Here is a 15,920-nt window from a genome sequence, read left to right on the forward strand (position 1 = left end):
AAACCACTTTTTCAGCAAGAAAGAAAAAATCCCATGCAAAAAGTCTCTGAGAGTTTCTAAAAGTAGTGAAAACATCATATGACAGTGATGCATGCACACTCAATGTTTACAGAAGCACAATTCATATTTTTATATCTTAGGAGTGGTCAGCAACAGATGAATGGATAAAGAAAATGTGATATTTATATACTATAGAGTACTACCCTACCATAAAGAGTCATTTATAAGACATCGGGTCTTATAAGAGTCATGTATAAGACACTGAGTCCATTTGAGATCATAGTATTGAAAAAAATAAATCAGACACATTGACTTAAATATTGAATGATTTTTCTTTTGGATAACCCCAAAATATGCATAAGGAGAAAATAAAAAATAGATAATAGGAAGTGGAGAGATAGATATTTCTCAAATGGAAAGAATGTTAGGAAAAAGAAAGACAGTAGCAGGGTGGCAGAGTAAGTAAAAAAGTGAACTGCATTGTGTTGTGCTGTGTGCATGTTACAACTTTCTACAAGTAAGGTGACCACTATATACTCCAGACATGGTTCAATCAAAAATATAGCTTAAAAAATGAATCAGTATATTAAATCATCTTTACCATCCTGGTTTCTAACCAGGTTGATATATATACCTCACCAAACTTATTTTCAAATGATATCAAATCTATTCTTTTTTTATTTAAAGAGAAAAAATCAAAGCAGAAAAGAGGTAAAAATAATACAAAATTTCAAAAAAATTGCACTAAAATATCACTAGGTGATAAATCACATATTATCATCTTAGAAATAGCTGTTCAAGTCAGAAAATGAAAGTACAGAAAGTGGGCAATCAAACAATAAGACTGCAAACCGTTTTGTTCAATGATCCAACAAAAACTAACGAATATGGTTATCTACTTATACACTTAAACATACATACAGTTATATATCAAATCTATTCTTAAAGAAAAAATTACTATTTTCTGATAAGACACAAAAATAACAATGTTTTTAGAGGAATGCAAAATTGCAAAACCCAGAAACTTTTGGTGCAACTGTTAGAATGACCACTAATAATATTGGCTTTCTGGTGGATGAAAATAATAGTCAAATATGAAAATCATATTGCACATGTTAAGTATACTCTAGTATTTCTTTAATGCCAAAATATGTAATCATTAACACTTAATAGGAAATCAATGATTGTTATGAAAAACAACAACAAGGAATAATCAGCAAAATTGAGCGTCTTAAAAATTATGTGAAAATAAAATAGACATGCTTTCTTTACTTTTATTCAATTATAATTTTTATGATTATATAAGAAAATAATTTGTATCAAACATTTTTTATTGTGTTCACTATTTTATTAGAGTTCCCAAAGTGTAGCATATGACCTTGTAGTGATTTTCTGCAGTGAATCAATGAAGGAAAGTGGACATCTGTTAGAAACACAGAAACTAAGTGATATTTTCTTTAATTTATATATTTTGAAGCAAAGTTGAATTTTACTTAAGTTATCTATCACTGTTGCTAAGAAATATTCTGAGGCATTCTAAGAAATATTTTGAAGAATTAAAACTTAAGTGTGCTCTCTGTCCTATTGAATGTTTCCATATCCTAGATGGAGTAGGAATGACAAATGCATGGAAGGGTGAGTGGGAGATGAACAACTAAATTAGAAACAAATTGCTTTCCCATAACTCTTTCACAACACAATGAAAAGCGTCTTCCAGGTTACCTGGATTATAGAGGTCTGGCGATCACCCAGGAAGTTTTTAAGTGAGCGCCAGCTAATCCATCTGAGTTGGTGCCAAAAGGAGGTGGCATAGGTGAACTCCTTGAAGGCTGAAATCCTCTTCTTCTGACCATCTGAGAGTTGATCTAGTTCAGCTTTTGTATCTCTGGAGAAGGAAGAGTTGGCATAGAACTCAGCTAAATTTTCTATGACTGGATCATCACTCAAAAAAAACTCTTCAATCTTCTCACCTTTATAACAAAGATGGACAAAGAAGAAACAGTATTACAGACAAAAAATGATTGAATATATTTCAAGGACTCTTGCTTATAACATACTTCAAGTCTACAGTTTAAAGATAAAACACTAATAGCTTCCATGGCTATACATGCTTAAAAAATCACATTTTACTAGTTCTATAAACTCACGGGTGCAACAAATTAGCTGACCTTCTCCCATTCTAACACTATACACACTGGTGCACAGACATATATGATTGTTAACATGAAACTCAGATCCTTGCATTTCACTGAGAATTAAGAATGTTAGAGTTAACCCTAACCCGAACCCTAACCTTCACCCTAACCAACCTTAATCCTAGCAGCTAAGTGATTACAATATCTTTTCCATAAAAAAGAATAAGCATATTTATTTTAAAGCAAATTCTTCTAGAAGTGATAGGACTTTATAGATGCTCATTTATAAAATTAAATCCAAACCACAAACAGAATTCAAGGAAAATATGCTACTTCTTGACTGCTATCAGAACACTGCTTTAATCTAGGTATTGTGATATGCACTGACATCCTGGTAATGAGGGAGACTGAGACAAGAGCACAGCAAATTGGAAACCAGCCTGAGTCCTGGCTCAAAACAAAATTCTTTACAAGACCATAGATTGGGGATAAAAGATTTTCCTAGCACCAATAGGGCCTATGTTCAATTCAAACTCAGAAAGAAAGAAAGAAAAAAGAAAGAAAGAAAGGAAGAAAGAAAGAAAGAAAGAAAGAGAAAGAAATAAAAGATAGAAGGAGAAAGAGGCTTCATTCACATGAAATCGCAAAGCCTTCTTCAAATGAGATATCACACTGCTAAATCTCCGCCACTAAAATTAAAAATTCTGTGACTCTTACAGTCATACATACATGTATGGTCTTCCTCCTCTCTATCTGATTCCAAAGCAGTGGAGACTCCATTGATGACATCCAGAAAGAAATCTGCAGGGTTGGTGCAGGGCTCACAGTTATAACCTAAGGAGCAAAGAAGGCAACCCGAGAAGACAAAGCTGATGACCTTGAAAATAAAAACCATTCATATCAGAGGGTATGTGAGGTGAAGCATATGAATATGGAATCTAAAACCATCTCCTCTTTCCTCATCTTTTCTCTCCTAACTCATTTATCTTTTCCCTCATATGGTGATGTTCCAGGGACTCTCTGTATCATGTACAGAAAGAAAAACTGCAAGTGCCAGAGTTGATATGCTCTCTGAATTCCCCTAAGGAATACTGAAACAGCAGTACACATGCCAATAATGATGAGCTCCTCACCAACTAAATGAGGAGGTCTAATTTTTATTTGTGATGCTATCATTCACTCCAAATAGACAAGAAATGCTCAGAACAGCATTCTGCAGAGAATGTGACCAACCCAGCACACCTGAACTCAGATCTCAACTTCTTTTGGTGCAATCATCTCAAGTTGGCCTGAAATCTGAAAGCTAACTTCAACTCCATGGACTACAGTTTCATATACAGTATGCTGATTTATTTTTAAATGAAACAGATTAAACAAAGTCACATTAAGACAGGAGGCAAGTAAATACTTAAAATTGCATGTAGATTTGGGAGAGCATCCCTAATCATATGAAAATATCATAAATGAACCAAGAGGGAAAGCACCTTTGAAAACAAAATCACCTAACTCAATCTCTGTTAGAAAGAAGCATGCAGAAATGTTACCACATCAAAGAGAGATTAAGGATGTAGGAGAAAGATAAGTTTGAGCCAAGGCTGGGTAGCTTAGTGAGTTATAAGATACACCATCTTGAAACAAAAACTTTAAAATGTTTAGGAATACAGTTCAATATGCAAGCTATTCTGTCAATCCTTAATCATTCCCCCACCCTCAAGGAATTTACAGTGACATAATAACTGATTGTGAGCCCAACACAATGTATACTAACCTCTCAAAAATGTCATCACAACAGAGAAGCAACACAAACATAGACCCAGGAAACAAATTCAGACAGACACACACTTATATACATACTCAAATATGACAAGAAATGGACCTAAACAACAAACAAGTGTTGCAAAATGAAGAAAATTCTGGTGCCAAAATGTCCAAAAATGTTTTAAAGTGGTAAAACCCAAAATTTGTTTATGGAAGATCAAACAGGACTCCTGAATCCTCCTCTGTTCACCTCCAGGATTCCATGCCTGAAGCACTACGGCATACAGAACTCAACCTTACCTGCTGATGCGAAGTGCTCTACAGCCATCTGTGCAGGGCCATGGAATATTAGCTTTCCTGCAGCCAATAAGGTGAGACTATCAAACATATGGACGATGGAATTCCGAGGTTGACAAATGGAAAAGATGATTGTCCGTCCCCGCCTAGACAACCTATGGCAAAGGTGAAAACAACCAATAATTATACTTTTGACCATGGCAGTCTCTGATAAAATACTTTATTCCGCATATTATGCCATTTGATCCCAATTCAACTTCTTGTCTCTAAATATCTTATTGAGTCTCATATTGCAAATTCATCTAACTTTAATGCTTTTACTAAACAGGCAAGAGCTTCCTAAAGGATGGTGCATTAATGATATAGAATCCATTAGGAGCATTATAAAAATGGTCCTTGAGAAGTCTCTTCAGACATTGAATTAGAACCCTGTGTTATGTATAGGGAGTCTAGATAGCTAGCAACCACCTCAAGTATTCAAAATTACACTCACTTCTGTATATATGAACTAAATATTAAACCAATAATCACATGATAAATCTTAAACTTTCTTACACTTCAAGATTATTACAAATTATTCCACCTTGAGAAAACAACCTTACTAAATAACACATACAAACAAATGGTATAAATATATGCACAAACCTATTTTCATGCAGAAAACATCAATATGTAAAATGTATTTATCATCAGTATACTTCCATAATTCACATATAGATGTATTAACACACTCAATAAGTGTGTATTTCTAGGATTTGTTTACTATGGGTCTAGAAGTAATGATAACTTTGTGCTCTTCAGGCAGTTGGAGCTAAACCAGGTCACTGAGTGTGTGAATAGGGTCCAGTTAAGAGGATAAGGACACAGTCAGACACACAGAGGGAGAGGATAGGCATCTCCAGGCAATGACATTAGAGTCAGAAGCACAATGCTACGGACAAGATTTCCAACCTCCAGAGCTGTAAGAAAATTAATTTCTATAAGTAAGCCATCAACTCTGTGGCATTTTGTTACAACAGTAAGTAAACTGCCATTCCCCTTATTCACTGGGTTCTGTCCCTCAGGCCTCAGAAGTCCCACATGGGGCAGGCTCTGGCTTGATCACAGAGACATTGACTGTTTCTTCAACAAAGCTCTCTTGCCAGATCCAGCCTGGTCTCACCCACCACTCTGCTTACAGCTCACATGCAACGGTCTTGAAGTCCTCTCTGACTGCTGCTATTCAAATCAACCCTCACAATCACCATGGCCAGCACTTTCTGTGCTTCTCATTCATCTTTCTTTGTAGTTCTGATGTGTTATTTGACTGTTTCTCTCCAACAAGGAAGTAAAATTCTGCTACTTCACTTTTGCATCGTCTGCACCAAGAACATCTTATGCACAGAAATAATTACATACTAAATAAATAAAAGAACAGGTCTCATAGCAGTTACCTTTTCAGGAGTAAAAGGACAGCATGTGCTGTGCTCGAGTCTAAAGCATCTGTGGGCTCATCCAGGAACAAAATGGAAGGATCAGTGACTAACTCCATGGCGATACTGGTCTTTTTTCTCTCTGACCTGGACACACCATGGATTTGTTCAGTTCCAACCTTAAACAAAATATTAGCAGCAGGCATGACCAAAGTCACTATCATTTGGTAAAAAAGCTTTGTGCCAGTCCTGCAAAAGACACTATATCTTATTATTCTCACTATTCTGAAGAGATAAAAAGAGATGGAAGAGGGTTCCGTTTTATGAGATGAGTAAACTCAGCCTAAGATAAGAATTGCTAAATAGCTGAGATCTCATAGTCTTTATAGTTTTATAGATAAATTATGAAGTCAAATATTAATTTTTAAAGTGGTAAATTAGAATAATAAGTGTAATGATATAACATAGAGGCATCAGTGTATAAAACAGGTGAGAAAAGCCAGATATTGTGGCATATTCCTGTAATTGTACACTCTGGGAGGCTTAAATGGGATGGCAACAAGTTCAAGCCCAAGTCTAGCAACTTAGTGAGACCTTGTATGAAAATAAAAAGATAATTACAAAGTGGATGGGGACGCATCTCAGAGTGAAGGTCCTGGGTTGTATTCCCAATATCACAAATGAGTGAACGAGGTAAGAACATGAGAACATAAGAGAAAATACCTATAGAATTTGTCTTTGCCAACATACCTCTTTACCCTTTCCAGCAAAAGTCTCCAAATGAAGTTACAAGAAGAGAGTGAATGTGGAGCCAGGACAATTCACCTTCAATCAGACTATATTAGCATCTTTTTAATTTTCATAACCCCTTCCCAACAGAAACTGCCTACATGGTAAGTCATCAGAGGATCTTTATGGATCTTCTCAGACAAATGTAGAAGGTGGGGTATTTCAAAGTGTAGTTGTCTCATTCTTTTCAACCAGTGAGTACCACTTTGGCTAATGACAAGAGTAGAAAGTTTTGGGGAAGATGGGAAGTATGAAACTGTAACTAAGAGTCTCCAAAGACATGCTATTCCTGGCTCTCAGTGGGATACTATTAACAGTTAAACTGCAAAAGACATTTGGAGACAATTTGGGGCATGTGAATGAGTATGGACTTAATGAATAAGCTCCTTTTTCGGAAAAAGAGCTCTAACGGATATAACAGCAAGTTTGTTTAGGGGTGTTAAATAGCTGACTATATCAATGTTTTTGGATCATTGAACACAGCTGTTTGCAGTCTCCCTGTTTGAATGTCCACCTTGTATTCTTTGATACTGTGATTTGAGCAACTATTTTCAAGATGATAATATGTAATCTACTAACAGGTGATTTCTTACTGTTATGTTTTTTTTTTTTTTGTAGTTCTGTATTACGTGTACCCTTACACCGCTTTGTTTTGTTTTGTGTTTTTCTCTTTTTCCTCTTAAATAAAAAAAAAAGAACTGAAGCTCCTTTTTCTAGTAGATAATTAAATTCTATTGTTAAGCAATCAACTCTGCTGCATTTTGCTACAACAGTACCTTAACCAATCTCTACTCCTCTTATTCACTAGGTTCTATTCCTTGGGTCTCTTTGATATCTCACATGCAGCAGGCTCTGGCTTCGCCACAGGGACACTTGCTATTTCTTCAACCAGATCTCTCTCTCTGAGGGTTTCAACCTGGTCTCAGTCCCCTTCTTACAGCTCACTTGCCACCGTCTTGAGGTCTTATCTTACCCTCTTGCCACTCAAGTCTGCCCTCATAACCATCATGACCACCCTTTCCTGTGCTTCTCTTTTGTCTTTCTTGATATCTTTGATGTGTTATTTTACTGTTAACCTCTAACAGGAAAAAAAGAAATTCTGCTATTTAATTTTGGCATGCTCTGCACCAAGAACATTTAGTGCACACAAGTAACCTGATATTAAATAAATTAAGGAACAGTTCCCATAATGGTTATTTTTTCAAAATTTTTATTTAAAGAGAAGAAAAAGCAAAACAGAAAAAAGAGTAGAAATAATACAGAATTAAAAAAAACCAGTAAGACATTACTAGTTAATAATTTGCATACTGTCATCTTAGAAATAGTTGCTTAAGTTACAAAATTAAAGCACACAAAGTGGACATTCAAGCAGTGAGACTGCGAACAGTTCTGTTCAATGACCCAACAAATACTAAGTAATATGGTTGTCTATCTTACAGACTATTTCTAAGATGATAATATGTAATCTATTAACTGGTGATTTCTTACTGTCTTTTTTTTTTTGTAGTTCTGTATTACATGTACCCTTACACCACTTTGTTTTGTTCTGTGTTTTTCTCTTTTTCCTTTTAAATAAAATTAAAAAAAACATACATGCAGTTATATATTTTAGAGTACTTTCCTTTCCTCTCTTTTTTCACTATAGCAATTTCACATTTTGAGTTTGATTTCTCCTACAGTTCTTATTACTTTTTACACTAGAGACACAATGTGATCTTTATAAATATTATTCTTATTTATTTCACTTATGAGGATAGTCTCAAGTTGCCTCCATTTTCCTATGAAGGCCTTAAGATCATCCTTTTTGTAGCTGAGTAATATTCCAGTGTATAAAATACCATATCTTTTTCATCCCCTCTGCAGTTGATGGGCCTTTTGGTTGTTTCCAATATTTAGCTCTTATAAATTGTGCTGTTATGAACATGGGTACAAATATATCACTGTGACATGACCTTTTCAGTTTTTCTGGGAAATACCCAGGAGGAGAATAGCTGGATTGAATGGAATTTCCAAACCTAGTCTTCTGAGAAATCTCCATAGTGATTTCCACAGTGGCTGCACTGGTCTACACTCCTACCAGCAGCGGAGCAGTGCCATAACAGTTACCTTTGTAAGAGTAAAAGGAGAACATGAGATTGTTCCACTCCCAGTATTCAACCATTCTTAAATCATCTTTTCCAGCTTAATATAAATCTCCTTGAGATGTTACTAGACACTTTACTCCTCATTGTAGGAAGAGCCACTCTCCCGCAAACATAGATCACTATTGAGTAAGGTCAAATATTTCACAGGAGAGAAGTCATATTATGTGGTTATGATTATACCAGCTTTAATCACTTTACCTTGGAGTCTGCCACTTTATTCAGACCTAAGTCTTTAATGACCTCATTAATCTTCTCATTTTTTTCATGATTCGTCATGGTTGTTGGAAGCCGAAGAGCTGCTGAGAAGTGTAAGTTTTCTCTCACTGTCAGAGTGTCCATCATGACATCATCCTTAAGACAAATAGTGACAAATTTTAAGACAAATTTTAGTGAAACAAATTGAACCTTTTCTAAACTCATCCACCTCTCTAGAACATGTAACTTAATGCAAGCATATCACATACCCAAAGGAAAACTCTAGCTACTGGTGATCAGTCAATTCTATAAATTACAGTAAATATATATACAGAAACCTGCAGAACCCACTGGTATAATTTTTCAATCCATGTTTGCACATCCAAGGAGACCACAGGCAATTATGTTATCTTACCCCCTTAAAATACATCTGTAGTTTTTGTTGACTACCTTGCAGGAAAACAATGTTTAGTACCTATAAGAAAGAGGTACAAATATGGTTTATGACAGATTATGGGCCAGATCAATTTATGGGCTGCATGTGCTTAATGAAGTGACCTGGAGGAAGGCACATTTAAAGACCTATCTTTAAGGCAGGTGACCTACAATGAATGTACATTTGTATTGTCCATAAGGGTAGTGTGCGTGTGTTTGAAGTGGAGACAGCCTATTGCCAAAGTTGTTGTTTTTGGGCTGGAGGAAAGGCAACTTGCAGGTGAAAAGGACACATCCATTGCACTGCAATTTATAAGCTATTGTAAAAGAACCTCTAGGAACTTAACACCATTTCAGTAAAAAGAAGAGGCGGTGTCACAAGCCGGGGTGGCCTCCAGAAACAGGGAAAAAATAGCTTCTCTTTCTTCAGTTTTACTTACAGTATAATTTTATTTTTTTAAGCATAATTTTAAAAATCAATTTCTGTGTCTTCTTTTGACCCACTTTCAATATATTTTATTCTATCTCATGATGACTACTAGCAAACACTTTCAGGCTTTTCTCTACAATGATTTGTTAAAGACAGCTTCGGAGAAGAGGGAAAGAGAGAAAAACACAACAATAGACCCTGTTGGACTGCATACACAATCTACAACTGATGCCATTGTCCTACAAAAATCATAGTCCATATCCACTCTGCATTTTCATTTACTACCACAATAATTCTAATGGACAATTATTAAAACATGATGTAAAGGAACTTTATTCTATATGCTTTATAATCTGGAAGAGAGATGCCAAGGCACTTTCCCTTATAAAAGTGACAAAAATCTAAAATGCAAACTCAGTAATACTTACTTGTGCCACATAACCTGAACAACATCTGAAATTGGCAGGATAGGGTTCTCCATTTATCCCAACATCTCCAGAGAATTTTTCTGGATTTTTTCTTGCAGCTAAGATACCTAACAACCTGTAAAATAATAATACATGTTTGAGGTTTCTAACACTAAAACACAGGTCACATCTCTCACATTTCTGTTCAAGTCAGAAAAACAACTAGTCAAGAAATTCCACATTCACTAAATAAGTACATTTATTTTATGCTACATGAGAGCTTCCCAAAATAAAAATACATTATCATTGGTTTATCTGGCACAGACCTCCCACCAGTTATCCTCCTTGTTTGAGAAGTTGGAAATTTCAACCCAGCCACTGCACTGTTTTATGTAAGCCTCTTGACAGTACATAAAACGTCTAATGTATCTTCCCATTTCAAATATTATTCAGTTATTTCACACTCCATTGGTTCGTAATATTGGCTGCTGAAAACCCATTACTTTATAGTGTCCTAGTAGTAAACATGACCAATAAGATTTTGCAGTCTTTCACAAGCTTGTCTAATAGAACATTATATATAATACCTAGGGCTAGACAAGCATGACAAATACTGAACCAATCCCTGTTAAAATAAAGGTAACTGTATAAACTATATAAACTGTATAAACAAGGCTGACCCATATTTTCTGTTATACTCACAAAGATTTGCCCGAACCTGTTGGTCCCAGAATGGCATTGAGGCCAGGTCTCATGATCCCACTGTAAGAATGAAAACATACTGACTTACTGTTCTATATAAAACAAAATCCTACTATTTTAGAGTACTAACTGAATACAAACTGATGAAATTATACACAGAAAGCAAGCAGCAACATACAAACTTATTAATAGAAAATTAGAATGCAAAGTATTTTTGAGTCACAACCTGTAAAAATGGCTCCAGTCTCTTTCATTTCTTTTCAGAGTAGTACCTTGGTTCACCAATGCTTTTGTTTGTAAACAGTTGCTTCAGATTTGGCAAAATTTTGCTTCCTTTCACAAATTTTTCACCGGGTGACAAATGGCATCATGGCTATCTTGTCCACACAAACATAAATGCAGATAGCTTCTCTGCTCTGACACATGTTTGTGACTTACTTCAGTGTAGATGGTGGCCATACAGACCTGTGTATACCTGCTGTAAAAAGTGTGTGTGTGTGTGTGTGTGCATGCATGCACATTTTAGTAATAAACAATCATATGGCATTATTCAATCCAGCACATTTCCAAAGAAAGTGCCAAGAAAGAATCATGGTAAACATAAGGTGATGAGCAATAATGAAGATGACAAGAATGGGCAGACCAGTTATGAGATAAGCAAGAGTAGCGTTTTCTCTCTTCATATTTTACTTTACATTGTTTCTTTTTTTAACTAAAAAATGTATATGGTCCAGAACAGATTAACCTTTTTTATTGAATCTTATGGGAAAATTGGATTCCATTCACTATCAATTCTATTCAAGAGCAGAATTTGGAATAAATTAAATTTGTGAAGAGAACAACACTGTTTGTTTTCTCAAAGCCAATAATACTTTTGGTAGCTATACTAATTAGAGTTCTTTAAATAAACAAAATCTATATAAAACATACATAATTTACATCACATTTATTATGTTGATTTACAAGATCAGAAGTAGAAGAGTCACAAGGGCCATCTGCAGGATCAGAGTTGGGAAATTCCAACATGGCCCTCTGTGTGCTTGTGATGCAGGAGATCCAGAGTACCCACACTTGTAAGCCTGTACACTCACAGTAGAGTCACTTGTGTGAGCCTCAATCAGCAGCCAAAGACTGTGCATTGAAAACCCCAGGAGTCTGTGCTCTATCACAGACTAAGGCTGAAGTGGAGACCAATGTCCAAAAGCAATGAGGAAGACTGCTGCAAAAAAGGGGGAAAAGGCACCACTTCTCTGTTTCCCTTTGAATTCTGTGATTTCCAATCCATGTAATAGACATAGATAGATTAGATAGATAGATAGATAGATAGATAGATAGATATCTTTATCTTCCTTCTTTGCATTGTTCATGACAAAATGGTATAACTGTTTACTAAAATCATAGAGTCTATCTTCCATGAAAAAGAACACCTTCAGCAATTCAAGACTATATACTGTCAGAGGTTTGCAAGGGAGCAGATTTAAAGCAGGACACATAAATGTGTATGATTTTCTTATGATATTTGCTGATTGAGTTGAATGTAGAGGAATGCAAAAGATCTATGCACCAGAGATAGAAAAACTCCAGTCAACAGCCTAAGTCCTGTGATAATGTCCCACAGGAGTCAAGCCAAAGAGTCCTGCAGAGAATACTAACAAATCTGCATGAAAGACTGAAAATGTGCACCAAAAGGCAGAGGGATGTGTGCCAGAAGACCAAGGGACCTGCACTGGAGCCAGGAAACAATGCTCAAGACCAAAGTGAAACCAGAGCTCCCCTGAAACATACCATCCCTACTGACAAAAAGAACCTGAGCTCCTCAAATGAAAACAGACAGCAATCAAGTCCTGTCAGGGAAACAAGTACCAAACAATCTTTTCTTTCTTTCTTTCTTTTTTTTTTTTTTTTGTCTTTTTTCCTTTTTATCGGTACCAGGGACCGAACTCACGACTGCCTGTTTACAAGGCAGGCGCTTATGCCGCTGAGCTAAATCCCCAGCCCCTTCTTCTCTTTCTTTGAATATAAAAGAATCAGAATAAGCCTTGTACACTGTCAGATCACAGAGTATGAAACTAGATATCAGTGGCAAAAGAAACCATACAAATTATGTAAAAACTATAGTCTTGAAAATTCTACAATCCACAGAAGAAATAGAGAAAATTAAACAGATCCTATAATCAAATGACATTGCCACTACAAAATACAAAAATATGTAGGACACAATGAAAGCAGTCCTAAAAGGAAAGTTTATAGCTTTGAATGCCCATATAAAAAAAAAAGGTGCCCAATGCCCCATCAGATTTGCAAAAGTCTCAGTGAACCAAGCAGAAATGAAGAAGGCCTCCCCCTGGCCCACCACCATTGGGTGAACAATGGTGCCCACATACCACCCCACCACCATCAGGGGAGCCCCAGCGAGCAATAAGAGGGGAGAAGCCTCACCCATTGCCTCTTGGCCATTGGGGGAGCCTTGACTCAGAGGAACTTGAGTGCCTAGCCCATTCCCCTAAACCAGGGGATGAGCAGCCACAACATAAAGCACTCAGAATGCAGCAACACACCCATAAAGAGGAATCCAGGAAAATGACAAGACAAAGAAGCAAAGAAAAGGGCTGGGGATTTAGCTCAAACCATGAAAGAAAACAACTTCCAACCCAGATTGATGTATCCTGAAAAGTTGTCTTTCAAAATTAGTGGAGAAATAATACACTTCCATGACAAAGGACAATTAAAGAAATGTATGACCACCAAACCAAAACTACAAAGGGTATGCAAAGATGTTTTAGAAAAAGACAAAAATGACTACAATTCCAAGAACAGCAATAGAAAGAAACCATGAAACAGGACAACCAATTAAACAGTGGAGGAAACTAGGGAACCAAAGCAAGAAAATAACATGAAAAAGACATGCCAATACACATCAGTTATATAATTAATGTAAATAGCCTCAATTCAAGAATCAAAATAAACAGACTGGCAGAGTGGATCAAGAAACCAAATCCAAGAATATGCTGTGTACAGTAAATACATTTAACTCATAGACTGAATGTCAAAGAATGGAAAGCAATACTCCATGTGACAGGAACCAAAAAAACAAAAGCAGGGGTACCTGCTCTGTTTGAAGACAATGTGAGCTTCAAACCAAAAATGATCAAAAGACATAAAGATCACTACATACCTATTGAGGGAATAATTCAAGAGGAAGAGATAACAATCATAAATATATATACATCAAATATTGGAGCACCCAACTATGTAAGACAAATGTTAATAGACATGAAAAATTAAGCAATAGCACAATTATAACACAGGAAGAGTGTCACAAAGAAATAGAACAAATAGAGAAGAAATCAGCAAAAAAATAACAAAATTGAACCGACCTTGTGAACAAATGATGTAGTAGACATGTACAGAGTATTCCATCCAATAACATCAAAACACACATTCTTATCAGCTACATATAGAACATTATTTAAAATATAGTGGTCAGATACTAGCCAGTAGACCATGCTTAAGTAAATGCAATGGAACTGCAGTTATCCAATGTATATTTTCTGACCGTACTACAATGGGATGGGAAATTAATGAGAAAAAAACTGAAAGTTACATAAACACATGGAAATTAAATAATATCCTCCTAAACACCCAAAGGGACACAGATGAAATTTAAAAAGAATTTAAGCAAGATTTACAATCAAACAAAAATACAAATATTGTGCTCGCTTCAGGAGCACATATATCAAAAATCCAAATCTAAAATACAGAAACCTGTGGGATGCAATGAAGGCAGTTCTCAGAGGGAAATTTATAGCATGCAATTATCATATCAAGAAAATGAAATAAACTCACGTAATTAACCTAATGCTGCACCTCAGGCTTCTAAAAGGAAGACCAAGTCAAGCCTAAAGCCCAATGAAGAGAGTATATTATAAAGATCAGAGCAGAGATTAACACAATTGAGACTAAGAAAACAACACAAAGTATCAACTGAATAATTGATTCCTTTAAAGAAAAAATAAAATTAATAAGCCCTAGCTAACTTTATCCAAAAAAAAAAAAAAAAAAAAAGCAAAGGAAAAACTCAAATTCTTGCAATTGGAAAGGAAAGGGATACATCCGCAGATCCTGTGAAAATTTAGATCATCAGTGCCAACACTGAAAATGTTTATTCTCATGTTATGAAAAACACACAAGTAATGGGTAGGTTTCTAGAAATGTGTGAATTATCAAAGCTGGCTTCATTAGACATAAAAATTCTAAATAAACCAGTATCAGTTAATAACTAAATACTTGCTGACAAAGCAAAGTCCAGATCCAGGCATATTCACAGATGAATTGTAAAAGAAGCCTGTACCTTCATCATGCAGTAAAAGAAAATTGAAATGTACCAAAGACCTAAATAAAACTGAAAAACCTACAAAAAGATAAAGTAAGTAAAGCTTGTGAAGACAAAAACATAAGCAATGACTCTCTGAACAGAACCCCAGTTGTACGAGATATAACATAAAATAACAAATTGGATTGTTTCAATTTAAAAAGCTTCTGTACAGCAAAGAAAAAACCCACAGAATAAAGGTACAGCCTAAAGAATGGGCAAAACCTTTGCAGCTGCTTCTTGGACAGGTATCTGTTATCTAGAATGTATAAAAAACCAAAGACCTATTACCCTCTAAAACAAAACAAAACAAAACAAAAAAACCAATAAAAAGGGGAAATGGAAATAGACACCTCACAGAAGCAAAAGTAAATGGTCACTAAGAACATAAGAAAATGTTCATTTTTACCACCACAGAAATACATATGTAAATAACACTGATATTTCATCTCACTCCACAAAAAGTCAATACCATCTAAAACTCAAAAAAAAAAAAAAAGTTAACAAATCCTATTAAGACTGTGAGGAAAAATAGCAAACCTTCTAAATAGTTTCTGGGAGAGGAAACAGTTATAATTACTGGAATCAGTATGGCAATTCCTCAAAGCACTAAAATTTGTAATCCCATTTGATCCAGTTAATTCCCTCATAGATACTTCCCCCAAAGGTTAAAGACCTCACATTAGCATAACCTAAGGATATCCATCCTTGTAGCAGCACAACACATAACATGGAATCTTGGGAGCAATGTATATACCCATCAATAGACGAATGGAGTAAGAAAAATATATACGCAATACAGTAATCCTCAACCATTAGTAAAGATAAATTTGAGTAATTGCAG

The 15,920-nt window shown here is 35.5% G+C and overlaps 1 protein-coding gene and 1 pseudogene across 1 annotated transcript in view; one reads left to right on the forward strand and one right to left on the reverse strand.

Moving 5' to 3' along the window:
* The window catches only part of LOC106027768 (thyroid hormone receptor-associated protein 3-like), a 286,224-nt pseudogene that overhangs the window by 27,454 nt on the left and 242,850 nt on the right, over positions 1-15,920 (forward strand).
* The window catches only part of LOC100717413 (broad substrate specificity ATP-binding cassette transporter ABCG2-like), a 73,515-nt gene that overhangs the window by 20,990 nt on the left and 36,605 nt on the right, over positions 1-15,920 (reverse strand). The window contains exons 3-9 of the mRNA XM_013152686.3: positions 10,705-10,764; positions 10,024-10,138; positions 8,734-8,886; positions 5,624-5,781; positions 4,194-4,345; positions 2,865-2,969; positions 1,723-1,970 (exon numbers count right to left, since the gene is read on the reverse strand). Of these exons, the coding sequence (XP_013008140.3) occupies positions 1,723-1,970; positions 2,865-2,969; positions 4,194-4,345; positions 5,624-5,781; positions 8,734-8,886; positions 10,024-10,138; positions 10,705-10,764 (991 nt within the window). The remainder of the gene's footprint in view (positions 1-1,722; positions 1,971-2,864; positions 2,970-4,193; positions 4,346-5,623; positions 5,782-8,733; positions 8,887-10,023; positions 10,139-10,704; positions 10,765-15,920) is intronic.

The sequence above is a fragment of the Cavia porcellus genome, unplaced genomic scaffold (assembly GCF_034190915.1).
Source record: "Cavia porcellus strain 051 isolate PalLab524CR breed Dunkin Hartley unplaced genomic scaffold, mCavPor4.1 scaffold_4, whole genome shotgun sequence".
NCBI lineage: Eukaryota > Metazoa > Chordata > Mammalia > Rodentia > Caviidae > Cavia > Cavia porcellus.